Source organism: Nicotiana sylvestris, chromosome 12 (assembly GCF_000393655.2).
Source record: "Nicotiana sylvestris chromosome 12, ASM39365v2, whole genome shotgun sequence".
NCBI classification, from domain to species: domain Eukaryota; kingdom Viridiplantae; phylum Streptophyta; class Magnoliopsida; order Solanales; family Solanaceae; genus Nicotiana; species Nicotiana sylvestris.
In genome coordinates this window covers 41656265-41681108 of record NC_091068.1, presented here as the reverse complement: position 1 = coordinate 41681108, position 24844 = coordinate 41656265, and the positions used below count along the sequence as shown (strand labels likewise).

Here is a 24844-nt window from a genome sequence, read left to right as displayed (position 1 = left end):
CCAAGCGTCAAATGGCCAGGATGCCACAGTCGGGTGCAACACTTCAAGAGGTTGATGAATAAAATTCGCATGGAATTGACAAGCCTTGCATCTTCGAGCGTAGTCCAAGAATTCTTTTACCATCATTGGCCAATAATATCCCATCCTTTTTATATGGAAGTGGAGCTTTGATCCAGACTGGTGTGACCCACATACCCCAGAATGTGCCTCTTGCAAAGCTTGGAGTGCTTCTTCTTCCCCTAAGCATTGCAAGAGTATTCCCTCGAATGACTTTCTATATGGAGTATCTTTGTAGTAAAGGAAGCGAGGTGTACGAAGACGAATTTCTGTCCTTCTCCTCGGATTTTCTGGAAGTATCGCATAGCTTAAGTAGTCGATAATGGGTTGTCGCCATTCTTTTTTCTCAGCTTCAGAAATAGTGACAAGATGCTTGAGTTCATTTTCTTCACCTTCAGCCTCATTTGGTGGCGGTACTACCCATTTTTGGCTGACAGAAACTTGCACTTGATCAGACAAGGTTAAAGATGAAGCTAGGGTAGCTAAAGCATCAACCTAGTTGTTTTTCTTTCCTTGGCACATGTTGAATAGTCACATCACCGATCCATCCTATTAATTTTGTAGCATAATCATGATATGGGCGTAGTTTAGGTTTCTTGACCTTGTAACGACCTAAAAGCTGTTGATCACCAACTGAGAGTCACCAAAGACTTGCAATCGAAACCGCTTCATTTAGACAGCCATTTCAAGCCCAAATATTAGTGCTTGATACTCAGCAACGTTGTTAGAACAAAGTTGCATCAACGTAAAAGAGTAGGGAAGAACTTCACCTTGAGAACTGACAAATACTACACTAGCACTAGCTCTTCCGCGATGTGCAGCACCATCAAAATACATCTTCCATGGAGGTTGAACTTCAATGACCATTGCGTCCTCATCAGGTAGTTCGTCAGTTAGCTCCCAATCATCAAGTATAGGGTGATCTGCCAAGAAGTCCGCTAACACTTGTCCTTTTATAGCCTTTTCAGGGATGTACACAATTTCAAATTGTTGAAACTGGAGGTACCACCTTGCTAGTCGATCACTAAGGACAAATTTTGACATCACAAACTTGATGGGATTTTCTCTAGAAACCAAAAGAACGACATGAGCTTGAAAGTAGTGCTTCAACTTTTGGATTGAGAAGACTAGTGCCAAACATAACGTTTCGATTGGGGAATAATTCAGCTCATTTGATGTCATCATCCTGCTCAAGTAGTAAAGGGAGTTTTCTTTTCCTTCACTATTTTCTTGGGCCAACAACGCTCCAATAGACCTTTCTTGTGCTGAAATATACAGTATCAGCGACTTTCCAAGTATAGGGTGTTACATCTCGCATTTTCGTACGTTAAAATCTTCGCCTTCAGTTAATTGACGTAGACTCAGGGATAAGATTATCTTGAGATTAATTTATTTACGCTTTATAACAAGCGATAAGTAAGTGTCATGAAAGATAAAGGGTATACAAATTAAAGAAATTAAGTTTCGTTGAATGTTGCCGATTTGGGATAAAATACGGGACGAACGTTAATACCCGATAATTACGGACTAGTACCATATAAGGTACCATATGACCACGATAGTATAATGTATAAAGTATATTAAAAATAAGTAAGTAGTATTTTAAGTAGTTGTGATAATTCTAAATTATGCGGGTAATTGGTTAATTATCGGGTAGCGGAATATTACCTAATTAATAAATGAATTATAAGATAATATTAAGAACTCCCACGTGGCAGCACCACCATAATCTTAGAAATGACTCTTAACGTCATTTGTCTATGTGGCAACTTGTCTTATGACTTAAATGATATACCTTTTTGCAAAGGAAATCACATGTCTTATGGACAAAAAAGGATCACATATCCATTCCATTCATCTGATAACGTGAGAATTCAAGAACTGGGAGAAATTCAAATGTCTGACATTCTACAGCGTCTTCAACGCTTCAAGACCCGGGATTTAAGAGAAACTTACTTAACGTGACATTTTGCAATATTAAAGGAGTACGGTATAATCTCTCTGAAAAGAATCAACTCAGGTATGTAATGGCTATCCCTTCTTTCAATTGGCATGACAATAAAATGCGTACTTGACTAAAGAGGTTAAAAAAAAGCATAATTCTTATAGATATTCCACTCTTATAGTTGATGGTTGTTATATTGTTGATTATGTTGTGAATAGTTTGATTGTAAATGGGTACAAATTTGTTCTTAAGTTTCATAGTCCTACTCAGAACTAATGGCAGCAAAAGGGGTCTAGGAATTCATCTCTTTTTATTTTTTTATGTTGGATAAATGGAACAAAGATCCATTTGCTGTTCTAGAATATGTTGGAGACAAAAGTTGTGTATACCGTGCACTTGCTTCTTTATCAAAGATATGAATGTGTTACTGATTCAAAAAAATAAAGTTATAGTGGCAGCAAGAAGAAGATAAAATTTGAAACTGAAGAAGGTTTTGTTAAATTTATTTTTTTCTTCTGCAGATGGACAACGTTTATTGAAGTACTTGGGGGTAGTTTTTAGTTCTAATTGTGGGAAAATTCTTCTGGACATCATACTCTGTATGCTTATGTTTTCTTCACTATTGTAATAAGCAGCTGACTACATTGTTCTTTGTAAGAGGAATCTGCAGATTCTATAAAGATATAGAAAAGTATGCGTAAGTGTATATGTATAGTAAAGAGTAGGTGAGTTATAATTGTGTTCCATAAGTTGAATCCATTCCAAACTATTAGATCTATATTAGACATAATAGCATACGAGGTAGCCCTAAGGTAACCGGGGTTGTTAGTTGTCCTTTCGGAGATAGGTACTCCAAGAGGGTAATTGAAAATAAGGATTAGAATACATATTTGTTACTTCCATTAGTGGCATGTTTTCACTAGTCGGGCAGTTACCACCGGTTGGGCAGTTATGTATCATTATTTACCACCGGTTGGGCAGTCATGCATATTTATTTACCACTGAGTCACGACCGATTGGGCAGTTGCACGTTTACCACCGAGCTACGGCCGGTCGGACAGTCATGCATTTACCACCGTATTTACGTTCGTTAAAATTTCATTTTCAGTTAACCGGCGTGGACTCGGGGATGAGATTATTTTGAGGTTGGCGTATTTAAGCTATTTGTAACAAGCAATAAATAAGTGTCATAAAGGATAAAGGTTATAGGAATTAAAGAAAACGAGTTTCGTTGAAAGTGGCCAATTTGGAGTAAAATACAGGTTGAACGATAATACCCGATAATTATAAACTAGTACCATGCAAGGTACCATATGAAAACGATAGTATAATATATAGAGTATATTAAAAATAAATAGAATTTTAAGTAATTTGGGGCAATTTTTAAATTATACAGGAATTAGTTCTTTACCGGGTAACGAGACTTTACCCAATTAACTAATAAATAGGTAAAGATTATTAATATTTACCCACTCTTCAGCGTGGCATAAGGCCACCAATTTAAAAAATGACTCATACCTATTGTAAATAGGTGTCTTACACCTAAGGAATAAGAAAAGTTTAAAGTTTATCAAGATAATTCCTTGAAGAAATCTGACAATCCACAAAACGTGATACTATCACAAATTAGTATCAAAGTCCATCCAAAGGCTAGTATCCAGAAACATTATCTTTCCAAAACTTCAAAGGAGAAACGTTATTCCTTCCAAACAAAGAACCAGAAAAGTTTTCTTTAAAATTGAAAACGTTATTTCGTTCCAAGATTTTTAGGAACCAGAAACAAATTTCGTCCGTGAATTTCTAAGGTGCAGAGGCAAATTTCGTTCAATCAACAAAAGTTTTCCAACGAAATATTATACGGAGTTTTCCCTACTCTAGATATGTTAAGGCTAAGCTTTTCCTTCATTCTAGCATGATATCGTAATTACACAATATTGATAACGAGGCATCAAGAAAATTTCGTATCCCGAAATTTACATATATTTTTCTAGTCTCGCGAATTACATATATTTTCCTAGTTTTTTAAGTTACCATATTCTTCTTATCGGGATTTGCATATTCAGTTGAGTATTTCCTTCTTCCGGTCAAAGAGCAGAGAGTTTACATATATAGAGTATTAAAAGTATTTTCACTACCATCGAGCTATAATCGATGGGCAGGCCTCTATTGGGAAACCTTTGATCAGATGGTAAGTTATATAACGAGCCTGCTGTGGCCGAGCACGTATGAGCGAGCCCAGGTGGTCGAGATACAGAGCCTAGTATGGCCGAGCGCCTATGAGCGAGCCTATACGATAGAGTATTTATATATATATATATATACCGAGCCTTATAGGGCCGAACATCTATTTTACTCACTATATCGAGAGAGTTCAGTCAGTATCAGGAGGTGAGCATATCTTCAGATTTTCTTTAACTCCCAATTATTTTCAGTTATTATATTATCAGATCAGTTTCAGCTTCGGTATATTGCCTTACATACTCAGGATATTATTTCGTACTGACATCCCTTTCTGGGGGCACTGTATTTCGTGCCTGCAGGTTCAGATAGATAGACGGGTAGACCTCCTCAGAAGGTGTTGTCCGAGTGCAGCTTTATCAGTAAGCTCCCCTTCTTTCGGAGTTGCCGAGTCTAGCAGTGTGATGTATATCTTGTGTATATATGTAGATAGGTTATGGGTAAGTCGGGGACCTATTCCGATCACAGTACGTCTATCAGTAGAGGCTTGTAGACATATCATATCGGTTAAGTGCAGTATGTTGGGCTTGTAGGCCCTGTGCGAATATTTTGTTAGCTTGTCAGTTGTAGTAATTATGACGGCCTTGCCGGCCCAGCTTATGTTGATATCAGTCAGCGTTAGTCTCCATTTAGTTTTATATTTTATATCACACATTATCTTGTAATGTGGCCCATACCCAAAGTATGACATTATAGGTCCAGAGTCTCTTAGTCGCAAGTGGTACGCAAGGATAGATGATGCACTAGGTGTCGGTCTCGCCCCAGGTTCGGTGCTTGACACTGTATGGTTATGATTTCTTCACTATTGTAATAAGCAGCTGACTACATTGTTCTTTGTATGAGGAATCTGCAAATTCAATTAAGATGTAGAAAAGTATGCGTAAGTGTATATGTATAGTAAAGAGTAGGTGAGTTATAATTGTATTCCATAAGTTGAATCCATTCCAAACTATTAGATCTATATTAGACATAATAGCATACGAGGTAGCCTTAAGATAACTGGGATTGTTAGTTGTCCTTTCTGAGATAGGTACTCTAAGAGGGTAATTGAAAATAAGGATTAGAATACATATTTGTTACTTCCATTAGTGGCATGTTTTCACTAGTTTGACAGTTACCACCGGTTAGACAGTTATGTATCATTATTTACCACCGGTTGGCAGTCATGCATATTTATTTACCACAGAGCCACGGTCGATTAGGCAGTTACACGTTTACCATCGAGCTACGGCCGATCGGACAGTCATGCATTTACCACCGTATTTACGTAAGTTAAAATTTCATTTTTTTCAGTTAACCAACGTGGACTCGGGGATGAGATTATCTTGAGGTTGGCGTATTTACGCTATTTGTAACAAGCGATAAATAAGTGTCATAACGGATAAAGGATATACGAATTAAAAAAAAACGAGTTTCGTTGAAAGTGGCCAATTTGGAGTAAAATACAGGTCGAACAATAATACCCGATAATTATAAACTAGTACCATGCAAGGTATCATATGACCACGGTAGTATAATATATAGATTATATTAAAAATAAATAGAATTTTAAGTAATTTGGGACAATTTTTAAATTATACAAGTAATTGATTCTTTACTGGGTAACGGAACATTATCCAATTAACTAATAAGTAGGTAAAGATTACTAATATTCATCCACTCTCCACGTGGCACAAGGCCACCAATTTAAAAAGTGACTCATAGCTATTGTAAATAGGTTTCTTACGCCTAAGGAATAAGAAAAGTTTAAAGTTTATCAAGATAATTCCTTGAAGAAATCTGACAATCCACAAAATGTGATACTATCACAAATTAGTATCAAATCCATCCAAAGGCTAGTATCCAGAAACATTATCTTTCCAAAACTTTAAAGGAGAAACGTTATTCCTTCCAAACAAAGAACCAGAAAAAGTTTTCTTTAAAATTGAAAACGTTATTTCGTTCCAAGATTTTTAGGAACCAGAAACAAATTTCGTCCGTGAATTTCTAAGGAGTAGAGCCAAATTTCGTTCAATCAACAAAAGTTTTCCAACGAAATATTATACGGAGTTTTCCCTACTTCAGGTATGTTAAGGCTAAGCTTTTCCTTCATTCTAGCATGATACCGTAATTACACAAGTTTGATAATGAGGCATCAAGAAAAATTCGTATCCCGGAATTTACATATATTTTGCTAGTCTCGCAAATTACATATATTTTCCTAATTTTTAAGTTACCATATTCTTCTTATTGGGACTGCATATTTAGTTGAGTATTTTCTTCTTCCGGTCAAAAGAGCAGAGAATTTATATATATACAGTATTAAAAGTATTTTCATTACCATCGAGCTATAATCGATGGGCAGGCCTCTATTGGGGAACCTTTGATCAGTTGGTAAGTTATATACCGAGCCTGCTGTGGCCGAGCACCTATGAGCGAGCCCAGTTGGTCGTGATACAAAGCCTAGTATGGCCGAGCACCTATGAGCGAGCCTACTACGATAGAGCATTTATATATATATATTATATATATATATATATATATATATATATATATATATATATATATACCGAGCCTTATAGGGCCGGACATCTATTTTACTCACTATATTGAGAGAGTTCAGGTAGTATCAGAAGATGAGTATATCTTCAGATTTTCTTTGACTCCCAGTTGTTTCCAGTTATTATATTATCAGTTCAGTTTCAGCTTCGGTATATTGCCTTACATACTCGGTACATTATTTCATACTGACGTCCTTTTTTGGGGGCACTATATTTCATGCCTACAAGTTCAGATAGATAGACGGGTAGACCTCCTTAGAAGGTGTTGTCCGAGTGCAGCTTTATCGATAAGCTCCCCTTCTTTCGTAGTTGCCGAGTCTAGCAGTGTGATGTATATCTTGTGTATATATGTAGATAGGTTATGGGTAGGTCGGGGCCCTGTTCCGATCACAGTACATCTATCAATAGAGGCTTGTAGACATATCATGTCGGTTAAGTGCAGTATGTTGGGCTTGTAGGTCCTGTACGAATATTTTGTTGGCTTGTTAGTTGTAGTAATTATGACGGCCTTGCCGACCAAGCTTATGTTGACATCAGTCAGCGTTAGTCTCCATTTTGTTTTATATTTTGTATTGCAGATTATCTTGTAATGTGGCCCATAGTCAAAGTATGACATTACAGGTCCAGAGTCTCTTAATCGCAAGTGATATGTAAGGATAAATGAGGCACTAGGTGTCGGTCTAGCTCCCGGGCTTGGGGCTTGACATTGTATGCTTATGTTTTCTTCACTATTGTAATAAGCAGCTGACTACATTTTTCTTTGTAAGATGAATCTGCAGATTCTATTAAGATGTAGAAAAGTATGCGCAAGTGTATGTATATAGTAAAGAGTAGGTGAGTTATAATTGTATTCCATAAGTTGAATCTATTCCAAACTATTAGATCTATATTAGACCTAATAGCAAACGAGGTAGCCCTAAGGTAACTGGGATTGTTAGTTGTCCTTTCTGAGATAGGTACTCCAAGAGGGTAATTGAAAATAATGATTAAAATATATATTTGTTACTTCCATTAGTGGCATGTTTTTACTAGTCGGGCAGTTATCATCGGTTGGGCAATTATGTATCATTATTTACCACCGGTTGGGCAGTCATGCATATTTATTTACCACCGAGCCACGACCGGTTAGGCAGTTACACGTTTACCACCGAGCTACGGCCGGTCGGGTAGTCATGAATTTACCACCGTACTACGTCCAGTCGGGTAGTTGCCACTGATCAGTTGGGTAGTTAATGCTACGAGAATGATGTAATCAGAACTACTAGATCGTAGTTTTATTTATATATACGAATAGGTTTTATTCTACATGTTATGCCCCTCAGCGGCAAGTCAGAAGTTATAAGTTGACTCTTATCTCTCCTCGAGATAGTATCTTGTTATTATTATATTTTATTTTTGCCTTACATACTCGGTATATTCTTCGTACTGACGTCCCTTTTCCTGGAGCACTGTGTTTCATGCCACGCAGGAGTAGATAGGCGAGGTGAGGACCATCCACTGTAGGCTGCCTCCATATATCAACTTTTGGTTGGTGAGCTCCACATCTTCCTGGAGTATTACCGAGTCACGTTCTATATATGTTACTTTGTTTATGATGATGTCGGGGACCCTGTCCCAACTTATATATTGTGATCATGTTTTCTTAGAAGTTTTGCAAACAGTGTCCTGCGTATAGCTTTAGGCATGATATGTCAACAGCCTTGTCGGCTCCTATGTATCTATATAAATCTTTTTGAATTAGATATGTGAGTTAAGTTCTAACATTATTAATTATATATATAACTATGGCCTACCATGGCCGTGATGAATCTTATAAAAAAAAAGTATGTGGCGCTCGGTTGAGTAGGCACCGGGTACCCGTCGGGCCCTCTGATTTGGGACGTGACAAAGTGGTATCAGAGCAGTTCTATCCTAGGGTTGTCTGCAAGCCGTGTCTAGTAGAGTCTTGTTTATAAATGTGTTGTGCACCACGTTATATAAACAAGAAACTATAAGGTATTTAAGGATCAGTTACCCTTCTTTCTTGATATTAGACCGTGCAATATAGTAGAGTCATAGGGAATAAAGCCCTTGACCTTTGACTTGTTTTATATATGCAGCAATGCCTATGACCAGGAACGCTATGGCTAGTCAGAAGGGTAAAGTAGTGGCAAATGATGGCATAAGTAGAGTACCAATGTCTAGTGAGGGCCAGAGTGAGGCCCCGAGGGGAAATACAACACCCTCGCATAGTTCTCCGATTTTGCCAGCACCCGAGGAGATGAGGAGGAACCCAGTACCTCCACCTATTGTTCAGGATGAGGATATGGATATGCGGAGTGCAGTACAATTGTTGACTATATTGGTAGCCGCTCAGGCTCAGCGCCAGGTAGGTATAGGTGTTGGTTACGTTGATAGGGCTATTAGCACGAGAGTTCGCGACTTCATCAACTTGGACCCTCCAGTGTTTATCGGATCCAACAAGGATGAGGACCCGCAAAACTTTATTGATAGTATACAGAGGATATTGAGGGTGATGCATGCATCAGACACTGAGTTAGTAGAATTGGCTTCGTACCAATTCCAGGATGTTGCGGTTTAGTGGTATGAAACTTGGAAATTGTCTAGAGGGACAAATGCATCTCCAGCGGTGTGGGAAGAGTTCTCAGGGGCTTTTTCTGCGTCATTACTTGTTGGCAGAGATTCGCCAGGCAAGGGTAGACAGGTTCTTGGCTCTTAAATAAGGGAATATGAGTGTGCGGGAGTATAGCCTCCAGTTTGATTCCTTGGTGAGGTATGCCCCCTCGATTATGGCTAAAATGAGTGATCGAGTGCATCGGTTTGTGGTAGGACTTGGGCCACACCTGATTAATGAATGCTCCACAGCCGCTCTACTTGATGGTATGGATATTTCCCGTATCCAGGCTTATGCTCAGAATTTAGAGGATCGGAAACGACAACAATATGAGAATCATGATCGGGGTCAATGTAAGAAGGGTAGGTCTGCTAGGCGACCTGAGGATTTTTCGGGCGATCCTATGTCACCATACCGTGTTGAAAGTGTCCGACAGTTATAGAAGTCGTATTATGATGGATCTGTCTATTCTGAGTCAGTTTAGGGCTCGAGAATTTTGGGTTTTCAGAATCATAGGGATTCAGTGCAAATGAGGGTGCCTCCTCCGCAGTGCAGTCAATACGATCGATCTCATTCTAGACAATGTCTTCAGGGGTCTAATATATGCTATACCTGCGGAGACCCTAGTCATTACATGAAGGATTTTCCTATAAATGGCAGAAGCGGGATGGTTCAACCCACCATACCTATAACAGTCTCCTCCTCTTCAGTACGCCCTTAAGAGCGAGGCCCTCATGCATCAACTGGAAAAGGTAGAGGTAGGGGTGGTGCATCTAGCTCAGGTGGTAGTCAGAACTGCATATATGCTTTGGCTGGTCGTCAGGACCTAGAGGCTACACCGAATGATATGTCAAGTACTGTGACTATGAGTAATGTTTGATCTTATTAACACAAATTGTCCAGTTAATATGATTAAAATATGATTGCGTTGGCATTAAGTCTGAAGGGTTAAGGAAAACCAAGGCTAGCTTGAAAGCAAAGTACGAACCCGGTATTAAGATTACAACTAGTAGGTATCAGCGCCTAGAAGATAGATTAATAAAATCATAGGCGACAAATGGATTAGGAAGTAGTTTTAGGGAGGGACGACGTCCTGACCTCGTGTGAGCATGATAATTGTTTCATTGGAACATACCCAGCAAGATATATACATTTATAATTAATGAGTATGTATGTACATCTTGCAAGTTTAAACATTCGAGGACGAATGTTTCTAATGGAGGAAGGATGTTACATCTCGCGTTTTCTTACGTTAAAAGTTTCGTCTTCAGTTAATTGACATAGACTCAGGGAGGAGAATACTTGAGATTAACGTATTTACGCTTTATAACAAGCGATAAGTAAGTGTCATGAAAGATAAAGGGTACACGAATTAAAAAAAAATAAGTTCCGTTGAAGGTTGCCGATTTGAGATAAAATACGGGTCGAGCGTTAACCCGATAATTACGGACTAGGACCATACAAGGTATCATATGACCCCGATAGTATGATGTATAAAGTATATTAAAAATAAGTAAGTAGTATTTTAAGTAGTTGTGATAATTCTAAATTATTCGGGTAATTGGTTAATTATCGAGTAGGAGGATATTACCTAATTAATAAATGAATTATAAGATAATATTAAGAACCCCACGTGGCAGCACCACCATAATCTTAAGAATGACTCTTAAAGTCATTTGTCTATGTGGCAACTTGTCTTATGACTTAAATGATACACCTTTTTACAAAGGAAATCACATATGTCTTAAGGACAAAAAAGGATCACATATCCATTCCATTCATCTGATAACGTGAGAATTCAAGAATTGGGAGGAATTCAAATGCCTGACATTCTACAGCGTCTTCAACGCTTCAAGACCCGGGATTTCAAAGCAACTTAATTAACGTAAGATTTTGCAATATTAAGGGACTACGGTATAATCTCTCTAGAGAATTGACTCAGGTATGTAATGGCCATCCATTCTTTCAATTGGTATGACTCAATAGAATGAGTACTTGACTAAAGAGGTTAAAAAAAAGCATAATTCTTATAGATATTCCACTCTTATAATTGACGGTTGTTATATTGTTGATTATGTTGTGAATAGTTTGATTGTAAATGGGTACAAATTTGTTCTTAAGTTTCATAGTCCTACTCAGAACTAATGGCAGCAAAAGGGGTCTAGGAATTCATCTCTTTTTATTTTTTTATGTTGGATAAATGGAACAAAGATCCATTTGCTGTTCTAGAAAAGGGGTCTACACAGGTGTAGATAGGCGAGGTGAGGACCATCCTATGTAGGCTGCCTCCAGATATCAGCTTTTGGTTAGTGAGCTCCACATCTTCCTGGAGTATTACCGAGTCACTTTCTATATATGTTACTTTGTTTTATGAAGATGTCGAGGACTCTGTCCCGGCTTATATATTATGATCATGTTTTCTTAGAAGTTTTGCAGACAGTGTCCTATGTATAGCTTTAGGCATGATATGTCAATGGCCTTGTCGGCCCCTATGTATCTATATAAATCCTTTTGGATTAGATATGTGAGTTAAGTTCTAATATTATTAATTATATATATAATTGTGGCCTATCATGGCCGTGACGAGTCTTATAGAAAAAAAGGTACGTGGCGCTCGGTTGAGTAGGCACCGGGTGCCCGTCGTGGCCCTCTAATTTGGGTCGTGACATAGGGGTTGCCAAAACTGGAGGCTTCACCAAGTAAGTTTTGATACTTTCAAAGTCATCGCGACATGTTTGGTCCCATTTAAAAGAAACACTTTTCTTCATGAGGCGACTGAATGGTTGGCTCATCCCAGCTAGGTTTGAGATGAATTTCCTAATGTATACTAGCTTTCCTTGCAGACTTTTTAATTCATGAATATCCCGAGGTTCATGCATTTTCAAGATTGCATTTACTTTGGCTTGATCAATTTCAATCCCTCGATGCTGGACAATGAAACGAATTAACTTTTCAGAAGTAACTTTAAAGGCACATTTCAATGGATTCATCCTAATTTGGTTCCTCCGGAGCAACTCAAACACCAATCTCAAGTCCTTCAAGTGGTTGCTCTTCTTTCCTGATTTTACAACCAAGTTTTCAACATAGAATTTGACATTCTTATGGAGAAGCTCATCAAAGATATTCAGCATAGCTCTTTGGTAAGTAGCACCAGCATTCTTCAAGCCAAAAGGCATTACCTTTTAGCAATAAATACCCTTCGTGGTACGAAATACAGTAATCTCTTCATCTTTTGGTACCGTGCAAATTTGGTTATAGCCCGATGAACCGTCCATGAAAGACATTGCCTCATAACCAATAGTAGCGTCGATCATTATCTCTGGAATAGGAAGTGGGAATTCATCTTTCGGACACGCATTGTTGAGATCCCTGAAGTCAACGCACACTCGAATCTAGCCATTTTCTTTCCTTACAGGGACAATAGTTAAAGCCCATGTTAGGTATTTAACTTCACAAATAAAACCAACTTCGATGAGTTTGTTAACCTCACTTTCAATCAAGGGAACCAAGTCCAGCCTAAAGCGCCTTTAAGATTGCTTAACAGGACGAGCTCCCTTCTTGACTACGAGGTGATGGACTGCTGGGTCCAAGCCAGACATCTCTTTGTAACTCCAAGAAAAAACATCTTTAACCTCCTTGAGTAACTCCATATAAGTTCTTTCTTCATCGGCTGCTAGTAAAGCACTTAGATAAGTAGGCCTCGGTTCTTCATCAGTGCCAAGGTTTACTTCTTTCAAAGTGTCCAATGTTGTTTTTACCCCTTCTTCAAGTTCAGACGGAGTATCCTTTGCATATTCATCTTCTTGAGGGTCCCCATCATTGAAGGATATGTGATAACACGGTGAAACATCTTCCATTGAAGATGGAACACCATTCTCGCCTTGTATAGTAACATGATACGAAGAACCCACACTTTCTTCGTCTTCATCACATCCTTTAGTGTAGAACATAATGTATGGCTTCATCTTTAGTACCTCATCATACAAAATCATGACTTTTGTTTGTCTCCTCATCCTAGAAGGATCCAAACTTTGGAAATCCTTAGAGATCTTCTGAATTTCAGGCGAACCGGGTGTCCTCGTATTTCGATAATTTCTCTGGAACTTATTCCCTTACTTTAATGGAGCCAATCTCTCAAATACGGAAGTCCTCACAGTTGATTTTTCAAGTCGATCAAAGATAGAAGGCTTGCTAGAAACGACAGATTCATCTTCTACAATGATATAATTGCTACTCGCCCTTCTTATAGAGATGCGCACCGGTGACAGTTGTTTGTATCCCAAACCTTCACATGGTTTCCTCATCACAACTTTTGATGGGAGCTTCCCTAACATTTATGGCTCATTAGGATTGTATCCAGCTTTTGCAAATAGCCTGTAAGCGTTAGGATCAAAACTTTAATCTATTTGCTTTGTAGGGAGTGCCACATTCTGCAAATGATTTTAGGCCACAAACCCTGTAAGTGGCTTTTAGGACAAATTTATTGCCTCAATTCATTTTACCAGAAGAGTTAACTGCTTTAGCATGTTAGTTTGGAGATTAGATGATTCACCTTCATCTTTCTTCTTTTTAGGGACATATTGGAGTGCAGGAGTTACTTTCTTTCCATAAGACGCAATATCCCCTCTATAAGAGTTATTCGCGTTGGGTTGTACCTCATCAGTAACAGCTTTGGCTCTACCAGCAGTCACCTGATCTCTTTTAGTTGTGGGCTCATCATTCTTGCTTTTCATTCCATAATCAGCTTTTAGTTCCTTCACTATGTGGTTCTTCAAGTAGAACTTTGCATCGACGAAGTGTGACTCAGCCTCGGTGAATGGCTCATCATCAGCAACTATCTTCTTCTCGACTTCACCCTCATAATATTTTAAACATTGATGGTAGGTAGATGGAACTACTTTATTCTCACGTATCCAAGGACTTCCAAGCAAGATGTTGTATGAAGTCTTTGCATCGATCACATCCAGCCATGCACTTGATTGTATATCTTCAATGGTGACTCCTAATCTAATCGCGCCTATGGATCTTTTCCCCCCTTGGTTGAATCCTTGGATCATCATACGACTTTCTAAGAGTTAGTTTATGGAAATACCAAGTTTTTCACAGTGCGAATTGGCAAGATGTTCATTGAGGATCCTCCATCAACCAAAATTCGATTTACCTTTTCATAGCGCATATAGCCAACCAGGTACGACATGCCGTTATGAAGAGTGTCACCTAGCATAATATCGTCATTTCTAAAAAATATTCCTCGCACGCGTTAACTTCTTGAGGAATAGACTTGATGAGATTTTCTGAAGATGTTGCCAAGGGTTGATCATCACTCTTTTCTTCCCCTTTATCAGCATTGCAACAAGAGGCCTCAATACCATCAGGAAATATCTTCATGCGGAACTGACATGGCAATAACTCCTCCAACCTCACTGGATGTCGTGGCTTTTGAGGGTGGTGCACCTCCACTTTTGCTTTCTTCAAATGCCTAACTGGATTCCGTTTCCTTAGTCCTTTTACCATCATTTTCCTTGTCGGACGTTCTATTGATTCTTTTCGTGGGCTCCTTTTGTGGTACCTTCGACGAGTCACCAACTTACAACCTTTATCATAACCAGGCTAATAAACTTCAACCTTGTTGGTCTCCAGTAATTCTTCATCTTTACTTTCTTTGAAACTACATAATTCATTTGGAATGAATGAGCCAAAAGTGATAGAGACTTAGTTTGCGCTTGCTTTCTCATCTTCAAGCACGATCTTCTTTTCACTAGCCAAGTCCATAACTTTGTCCTTGAAGACAAAACAATTCTCCAGAGGGTGGCTCACAAGTCAATGGTATTTGCAGTAATTTGGGTCTTGTTTTACCAACTTCATTTGGCCGCTTCATCTCCGGAAGCTCAACAGGATTTAACTCGAGGAGTTCTTCAAAAATTGCTGGCACATCAGAATCCAAGAATGGGTACTCCTTCTCTTGCATTTCTTTTAGTTTCAACTTCCCACTTGGTTTATCTTGAAAAGAAGTGGACTTCGTACTCTGCTTCTTGCTAATATTCGTTGTGAATTTCACATGTGATGTGTTGACATTCATAGCTTCTTTGTGTTCAGAACTTGGTATAAACTTGATCCATTTCCTGACTCCTTGCTTGTCATTCTCTTTGCGAGGCTCATAGATAGGCATCCTTTGATTTCTAGCGGGGGCCATGCTTAACTCCATATCGTGGGCACGAGTCACAAGTTCTTCAAATGTGCTAGGTTTGATACCTTGCAAGATGTAGCGGAGTCCTCAATGCATGCCTTGGATGCACATCTCTACGTCGGAAGCTTCACTAAGCTTCTCTTTGCAGTTGAGGCTTGCGTTCCTCCAACGATTGATAAAATCGATAACTGGTTCAACATTTTGTTGATGAGTATTTGTAAGTTCTATCACACTCACAGTACATCTCGTGTTATAAAAGCTATTGAGGAACTCTTGCTCTAGTTGATCCCAACTATCAATAGATCTAGCCTCGAGTTCTATGTACCAGTCAAAAGAATTTCTTTTTAGCAAGCGGACAAATTGCTTGATAAGGTAATCTCCATAAGTCTCAGCATTGTTGTACGTCTCAACGAAGTGCGCCACATATTGCTTTGGATTAACTTTACCATCAAACTATTGAAACTTTGGAGGTTGATAGCCAGCAGACATATTCAACATATCGACCCTTGAAGTGTACGACTTTGCATATGTAAGGGAGGACTTGGCAGCAACTTCATACTTGTTCTTAATAGTTCCTTCAATGAATTCCTTCAGTTGATCGATTGGAATCATCCCTTCAGATGAGACATGGATAGCCTTAGCGGAATGCTACTTTTCTTGGGGGAGAATCATTCTCTGGAACTTCTGGGAACTTGCCAGGTGCGTGTGTGGATTCTTCTTCCATCAAGATTCCCAGCCCATCTGTTAGCTTGTAGATTCTAGCATCTTGATTTTGCATGCACTTGGTCAAGCCAGCGATTACTTCCGTCAAGTTTGCCAACTGCTCCTCCACAGATGAAGTGTTTGTCACCATGACTTGCATGATTGTCGTGGATAATGGAGAGTAGCATGGATTGTCACACAAATTTATCCTCGATTGTCTCACACTATATGGTGTAAGTAGGGAAGATCCATCACTTGAAGCATCATCATCTTCCTTCACAACAGAGTACTTGGATCCGGAGAGGTCAAGTAGAGCAAGAGTTTTCTTGATCTTTTCAGCAACATCGCTTCCTCATTCGGTGTGTTTGTGGAAGATCTTGCTCCTTTTGAGGATGAACATCTGAAAATAGAGGTTGATGCGGACGACACTTGCAGTTCTTGTTGTCCTAACAAGCTTTCTTTACTCCTCGTAACTGGTCTAAAACTTTCAAAGGTAACATCGTGGATGCTTTCCACATCAGCATAAAACATGGAATTAACAGCCTTGGTGAACTGGAGTTTATTTTCTTTGAAGCCATTTCAATGTTCTTGAACTTTGATGAATGAAAAGTTGAGATGAGAGGTCGAGATTGTCCCACTGAGAGTGCCAGAATTTGTAGACAATAAATTGCGCCGAGAAAATAAAATCAAGACTGAAAATGTTGCAACAATTGTAGTATTTGATTTCAAATAATATGAATGTACAATATCTATGAATCCTCTGATTCTTCTATCAAATAGTAAATAAATTCAAGGGTCTTTGAGCTTGATCTTGAATATATAGTTATTGCTACGAACGATGATCTTGTTCTTGAGCTTGAGCTTGATTGCCTGAACTTGACCTTAATTTGTTCTTCGTTCTTGAGCTTGAACTTGATTGCTTGAAGCTTGAAACCTATGGAGGAATTTGCAACGTTTTATCCACGAGCTCTTTCTTACTTCTTGTTTTAACTTTTGGTGTCTTTATTGAGTTATGAAGACACCTATTTATAGTTGTGGGAGGGAAGAGTTATGATAAGAACAAACTCTTTCTGACCAATCAGATTGAAGAGTGACAAGGCCACATTTGATTGGTCAGAACATGTCACTTGCACACGTGACGCGATTTCATTGGCCTTTTAATTTGATTTGGCATGCCTTGTCATTTTGACACGTGTCATTATCCTATTGGCTCTTCCGCTTGACTTAACGTGCCACGTCATCTGACACGTGGCACCAAACTGGGCCTCTAGGAAGATGACATCTTGGGCTTATAACTTTAGTCCAATTAAATGGGCTAGCCAATGAATTAAGACTTATTTATTTAATTTGTATACTTATATAATTAATTCAACTATAGTAGCCCATAATATTTATTTTAACCAATATATCTTGAATTTTTAAATATAATCCACATTATTTTATGGATTTAATTTTAATAAAACTTATATGCCTACAATTAGTTTATTATTTTATATTTTACTTTGTTATTTTATATGTTTGTTTACTATTTTATATGTTTGTTTATTATTTTATATGTTAGTTTCTTATTTTATATGTTAGTTTATTATTTTATATGTTTGTTTCTTACTCACCTATTTTTGACTATAATAGAATTAAATTATTAATTTTCATAACTATACATGATCTAATTATTAAATATTCATATAAAATACTTAGTTTGACAAATATTGTTGTATTTAATGTTATTTTTTACGTTTGTTGACTAAAATTCGAGGGAGTTTGTGTTTGAACTATCATATTTTTTCAGATATTTTTGGATTTAACAGATAATTAAATAATTAATTTCAATAACTATAAAGATACTACGCTAAAGGGCACTACATTCTACTACGCTAAAGGGCACTGCATTGCAAATAGGGGCACTAAATTAAAATTACGGGAATAACATAACACTACAGGGAACTAAACAACATTAAAGTCACATATTAATATATGTACAACAATAACATCTAAATAAGATTAATTATTCCTAAAATAACAATTTATCTATTTTACTAATCTTTTAGCAGATAAATAATCTAATCCGGATAAAAGATAAAAATTTGATTAATCACAAAACAATCACAAAATTACATATACCACAGTAATGTCACGCCCCAACCTCGGAAGGCGCGACCGGCGCTCAATTGAGTGAACCCAACTAAGAAGCCTTATCGAACACTTTCTACCCAACTCAATATGCTTAAGGAAACCATGCTTTCGTTTATTTAGACAATAGGAAAAAGTTGTACATTCAACATTGATAGTATATTTTATATCACAACCTTAAACCGTAGTTAAGTTTCCAAGGATCCATCCAGTTACAATCTAGAGAAACAAGAGTTTAGATTTATAACATAGTTCATAGACCCTTCCAACACCCGTACATAACCCACACAAACGTCTACGGAGCCTCTAAGGATACAAAAGATAATTATGACAACGCCGACAACAAGGCCCCGACTATACCTCAAAAGTGGATATCTACAACAAAATATGTACAACATAACCCCTTGAAGGAGAAAGGAGCTCACCAAGGCTTTGAGAGGAGGATACTCTGCTACACGCAATCGGCACTATCCGCTATGGAGCCACCTATATTCATTTAAAAATGTAGTGCCCCCGGCAAAAGGGGCATTAGTACCATGGAATAGTACTAGGATGTATAACTAAACACCATTTTATTAGAAAGAACTACCATACAAGAACAAGGAAATCACAAGATACAATCGAAAGCTTTTAATCGAACACCACATCATCAAATACAAGAATCATATAATATTTCGCATAATTTCCATAGCTTTAGTTTGGGGCACTTTATATTGTCCATCATCACTCATAATACCACCGCTTTCTAGAGCGGAGTCTGATCACGACCCGATCAGCTAGGTTACATCAATTGCGACATGTATTTCAGTCACATTCTTATTCTCCCTTTCCGGAATTCAATATCAGCACAATACCACCATATGTGTGGCATGGCGTCCGATCACGACTTGATCGGCTAGGCCACCTTACTGAGGCGTTGTTCCTTTCTCATTAATCATCTCGTTTCAAACTTTTATTTCACATATTTCAATTCATAGGCACTTAGGGCCACAATTATCACATCATTTCTATTTTCAATGTTAACCATGCAATTTGGGACCACAAGCACATACAAAAGAAATTCAAGTTGTAAGCACAGGTAAGATTTCACATAGTTGGCATAACAATCTCAGTTTTAATCTTGATGTGAAGTCTAGGCATTTCAATACATAGTTCATATTCTTCGCACATCTTTAAATATCTAGAATAGTACATTACACACACTGAGGCACACCTTTCATGTATATATACATATAATTTAAAACCAATTCATGTGAAGTAACAATCAATACATCAATCAAGTTTTCAGCCTTACCACATTTGCACATACACCAACGGAGCTCAATTTCTAATAAGAGGGGGTTTTAGCCATACGTACCTAAACTGAGATTTCTTTAAATTCTTACAAAATTCCGGTACTCTTATCAACTTCAATCTATTTTATGAAAATTACAAATTGAACCAAGAATTAGAGACATGATTAAGATTCTAGTTCATTTGAGCACATTATCAAGCACCAGGTGTGCATTGTGATTATAGGACCCTTTTGTGAGAGATTTTCATTATCTTACACCCCAATTGCTATCATTTTAGTTCACAACCTCCCCATACCCTATTATATTTTATCCATGCAAGAAAATCTATTTTTATACCCATGAACCCCCAAGCTAATTACTCATTCTTTTGTGAATTTCGAAACCAAAAGTTAGGGCTCAAGTTCTTACCTCTTGGGGTGAAGGTCTAGCAGCTTCACTTGATAATCTTCAAGGGGTTAGGCAAGGATTGAGTGTGGACTTGATGAAGATCACCCTCTCTCTCTAGAACTCCCTCTCTCACTATATTTGCAACAAAATAACATAAAAGGGGTCTAATGGGGTGTTTTTAATGGGATGTGGTCGGGTTTTTAAAAGTTCGAAAATAGGAGCCCCTGCGAAATCCGTGACCGCGTATGCGATCGCATAATGGACATGCAGTCCGCAAAAATCACCGCAGAACTGTGGTCCGCATACCTGTTCAGCGATCACATAATACACTGCAGAACTGCCCCTTACAAAAATTCCAAGGGGATTATGCAATGACTATGCGGCCTGCATATTGATTATACGATCGCATAATTGGCCGCATAATTGACCTTAAATTAACCATCACACTGTCTGGTTCTACGGTGACTATGCGGTCCGCATAGCTATTATGCGATCGCATAATGGACCGTAGAAATGCACTTTTCTGGAAAACATTATTCCTTAACTTTTTAATGCACAGATCGATCAAAAGGGATCTGAACCGCATATTCCTAATTTGGTACTACGAGCTTTCGAGTTTTTGAGTAGAAATTTCACGGGGCCTTACATCCTCCCCCACTTAAGATCATTCGTCCTCGAATGAGGATTAAGGTTCACTCATTAGCAATCTTTATGCAACCTCAGCTTTTCACAACATGAAACATATCAACAACCCCAAATTTGGCTAACTCCCTAAATTTCCAAAAACAATTGCCAGATTTTCCTTTGTATCTAGGCCTATCCACCCGTCAGAGAGCCCCAAAAACATATCCTAACATCATATACACATTCCATAGACATAACATAACTTGTACAATACTAACCATGGCCGCATATGCAACATATAACCAAAACAGGATAGTCTTACATATATCCTAATCAAAAGATAAAAGTTCATAGGAACCAAATGCATATAAGCTATTACATGACTATTCAAACAAATGTGGGTACTTCCTTCTCATTTCTTCCTCGGCTTCCCAAGTGTCTTCCTCAACCTGCTGGTTCCGCCACAACACTTTTACGGAGGCAATTTCCTTATTTCTCAATTTCCGGACTTGCCTGTCAAGAATGGCAACTGGAACTTCTTCATATGACAGTTTCTCATTAACCTCAATAGTGGATGGATCTCCCACTACCTTCCTCAACATAGACATATGAAAGACTGGGTGTACCAATGACATCTTGGGTGGCAGCTCGAGCTTGCATGCTACCTGACCAATCCTGTGAATGATTCTGTATGGTCCGACATATCTCGGACTCAATTTTCCTTTCTTTACAAACCCCATGAAACCCTTCAAAAATACCCAATCATCTTCTTTGAACTCCAAATCTCTGCGACTAACGTCCGAATAAGACTTTTGGCGACTTTGAGCAGTTTTCAACTTCTCCTTAATCATTTTGACTTTCTCTATGGCCTGATGCACAAGGTCCAGCCCTATCAATTCCGCTTCTCCAACCACGAACCACCCAATGGGAGACCTACATCTCCTACCATATAACGCCTCAAATGGTGCCATCTGGATTCTAGCATGGAAGCTGTTGTTGTAAGCAAAATCTATGAGCGGCAAATGATCATCCCATCTACCTTTGAAATCAAGAACACAAGCATGCAACATGTCCTAAAGCGTTTGAATAGTCCGCTCTGCTTGCCTGTCGCTCTAAGGGTGAAAAGCCGTGCTAAGATTTACCTGTGTAGCCAAACCCTGCTGAATTTCTTCCAAAATTTAGCTGTGAACTGAGCCCCTCGATCTGAAATGATTGGGACTGGGGTGCCATGAAACCTGACTATTTCTTTGATATACAACTGAGCATACTGTTCCGTTGTGTCGGTAGATTTAACTGACAAGAAGTGCGCTGATTTCGTGAGTCGATTCACGATAAACCAAATTGAGTCGAACTTGCGTTGAGTGTGCGGTAACCCTACCACAAAATCCATGTTGATCATCTCCCATTTCCACATTGGAATTTCTATGCTTTGAGCCAATCCACGGGCCTTTGATGTTCGGCCTTCACTTGCTGACAGTTCAGACATTTTGTCCCAAAGTCTGCCACATCCCTTTTCATGTTGTTCTACCAATAAACTTCCTTGAGATCATGATAAATTTTCATAGAACCTGGGTGCACGGAATACCTGGAAGCATGAGCTTCTGCCATGATCCATGCAGAAGGAAAAAGTTGCGGTCTTGTGTTTATGAATCCCCTCTTTTAGCTGTGCTAACAATGGATTATTGAATTGCTTATCTTTCACTTCCGTCACAAGCGATGATTCAACCCTATTCTGCACAATCACTCCTCCTTCATTAGAGTCCGCAAGGCGAACTCCCAAACTAGCTAACTGGTGAACCTCCCGGGCCAAGGGCCTTTGATATGCCTCTAAATGAGCCAAACTACCCATAAATTTTCGACTAAGAGCATCCTCCCCAACATTAGCCTTTCCCGGGTGATAGAGAATATCAATGTCATAGTCCTTGAGTAACTGCAGACATCTTCTCTGTCTCAGATTCAACTCCTTCTGCTTGAAAATATATTGAAGGCTCTTGTGGTATATAAATACATCCACATGGACCCCATACAAATAATGTTGCCAAATCTTTAGCGCAAACACCACTGCCGCAAGCTCTAAGTCATGGGTTGGATAGTTCTTTTCATGGTTCTTGAGTTGACTAGAGGCGTAGGCTATTAGCTTGCCGTTCTGCATTAACACACGCTCAAGCCTGATCCTCGAAGCATCATAATACACCACAAATCCCTCTGTACCCTCTGGTAGGGTTAATACCGATGTTGTAGTCAATCTTGATTTCAATTCTTGGAAGCTCCTTTCACAAGCATCGAACCACTGGAACTTAACTGCTTTCTGCATCAATTTAGTCAATGGAGAGGCAAGAGTAGAAAACCCCTCCAAAAATCTCCTGTAGTACCTAGCCAAACCCAAGAAACTGCGAATCTCTGTTGGAGTGGTAGATCTAGGCCAATTTTTCACTACTGCAATCTTTTGAGGATCAACCATAATTCCCTCCCTGGAGACGACATGACCCAAGAACGTGACAGATTCAAGCCAAAATTCACATTTTGAAAATGTTGCATACAGTTGATGTTGCTGAAGAGTTTGCAGAACTACCCTGAGATGGTCAACATGGTCCTCCTGACTTCGGGAATACACAAGAGTATCATCAATGAACACTATCATAAAGGAGTCTAGAAAAGGTTTGAAGACTCGATTCATAAGATTCATGAAAGTTGTCGGGGCATTTGTGAGCCCAAAAGACATCACCAGAAATTCAAAGTGCCCATTCCGAGTCTTGAAAGCTGTATTTGGAATATCCTGCTCCCTATCTTCAATTGATGATATCCGGATCGCAAGTCAATTTTTGAGAAACACGTAGCACCTTGCAATTGATCAAACAAGTCATCTATCCTTAGTAGAGGGTATTTATTTTTTATTGTGACTTTTTTGAGTTGCCGGTAGTCAATACACATCCGTAGCGACCCATCTTTCTTCCTTACAAACAAGACCGGTGCGCCCCATGGTCACACACTCGGCTGGATGAAACCTTTTTCTAGAAAATCCTTCAATTGTTCCTTTAGCTCTTTCAATTCTGCCAGTTCCATTCTATAAGGTGGAATTGATATAGGTTGCATGCCTCGCATCACGTTAATCCCAAAATCAATCTCCCTGTTCGGTGGGATCCCAGGGAGCTCATCTGGAAAGATATCCAGAAATTCATTCACAACTTGTATAGACTCAAGGCTAGGTGCCTCAGTATCGGTGTCCGTAACATGGACGAAATGATAGATACACCCCTTCTTGATCATCTTAGCAGCCTTAAGGTAAGAAATAAACTGACCTTTTGGCACTACATTATCTACCTTCCATTCAACAACGGGCTTATTAGGAAATTCAAGCCTCACAGTTCTAGTCCGACAATCAAGTTTGGCAAAACATGAATAAAGCCAATCCATTCCCATTATTACATCAAAATCGACCATCCCCAATTCAATAAGATCGGCCATGGTATCCCTACCACACACCATGATAGCACAACCTCTATAGACTCGATCAACCGTAATTGACTCACCAACCGGAGTAGACACCGAAAATGGCTCATGAAGCTGATCCAGTTTTATCCCAAATTCCATAGCAACAAAAAGGGTAACATAGGACAAGGTGGAACCAAGGTCAATAAGTGCATACACATCATGAGATTGGACAGCCAGAATACATGTAACAATATATGGAGAAGCCTCTGTAGTCTGGCGGCCACTCATCGCATAAAACCGGCTAGGTCCTCCTGAACTCTACGCTCCACCCCTAGCTGCACCACGCCCTACAGGTGCTGGGGTACCTCGATCTGGAGAGGGGGCTGAAGATGTAGCAGCTGCTGGGCTGGCTAACTGAGTTGTGCCCCTACCCGCTCCCTGGCGGGATACACGACAATGCCTCTGAATATGATCCCTCATCCCACATCCATAACATATAGGTAACTCCAAATAGCAAATCCCTCAGTGCATATTCCCGCACCTGGGGCACGGGGACCTCTGCCGCTATTGGGACTTTTCTCCTGATCGACCCCACTGGTAGGATCCCCTATTGCCCTGACTGGGCCCGAAATAACTCCACTGTTGCTGCTGGCCGGGCCTTGTTGGTGGTGCACTGGCTGTAGACTATGCAAC

General features: G+C 39.0%; 2 protein-coding genes across 2 annotated transcripts; both read right to left on the bottom strand.

Annotated features, from left to right (window-relative positions):
- Positions 1-729: 729 nt before the first annotated feature.
- On the bottom strand, positions 730-1239 carry LOC138882949 (uncharacterized). Its single transcript, XM_070163596.1, has one exon. It carries the CDS (start codon positions 1237-1239, stop codon positions 730-732), a length of 510 nt encoding a protein of 169 aa, XP_070019697.1.
- A 21026-nt stretch (positions 1240-22265) lies between these two features.
- Positions 22266-24439, bottom strand: LOC138882948 (uncharacterized). Its single transcript, XM_070163595.1, has 3 exons — positions 23725-24439; positions 22779-23368; positions 22266-22685 (listed from the first exon to the last, which is right to left on the bottom strand). Exons 1-3 carry the CDS (start codon positions 24437-24439, stop codon positions 22266-22268), a joined length of 1725 nt encoding a protein of 574 aa, XP_070019696.1.
- Positions 24440-24844: the final 405 nt, after the last annotated feature.

Coding starts and splice junctions, on each gene's coding strand:
- LOC138882949 (XM_070163596.1), bottom strand. CDS start 1,239: ATGACATCAAATGAGCTGAATTATTCCCCAATCGAAACGTTATGTTTG.
- LOC138882948 (XM_070163595.1), bottom strand. CDS start 24,439: ATGAGTGGCCGCCAGACTACAGAGGCTTCTCCATATATTGTTACATGT. Junction 23,369..23,724: donor GAAGGATTTTCTAGAAAAAG/GTTTCATCCAGC, acceptor AACCTTTTCTAG/ACTCCTTTATGATAGTGTTC. Junction 22,686..22,778: donor ACTTAGAGCTTGCGGCAGTG/GTGTTTGCGCTA, acceptor ATTTTCAAGCAG/AAGGAGTTGAATCTGAGACA.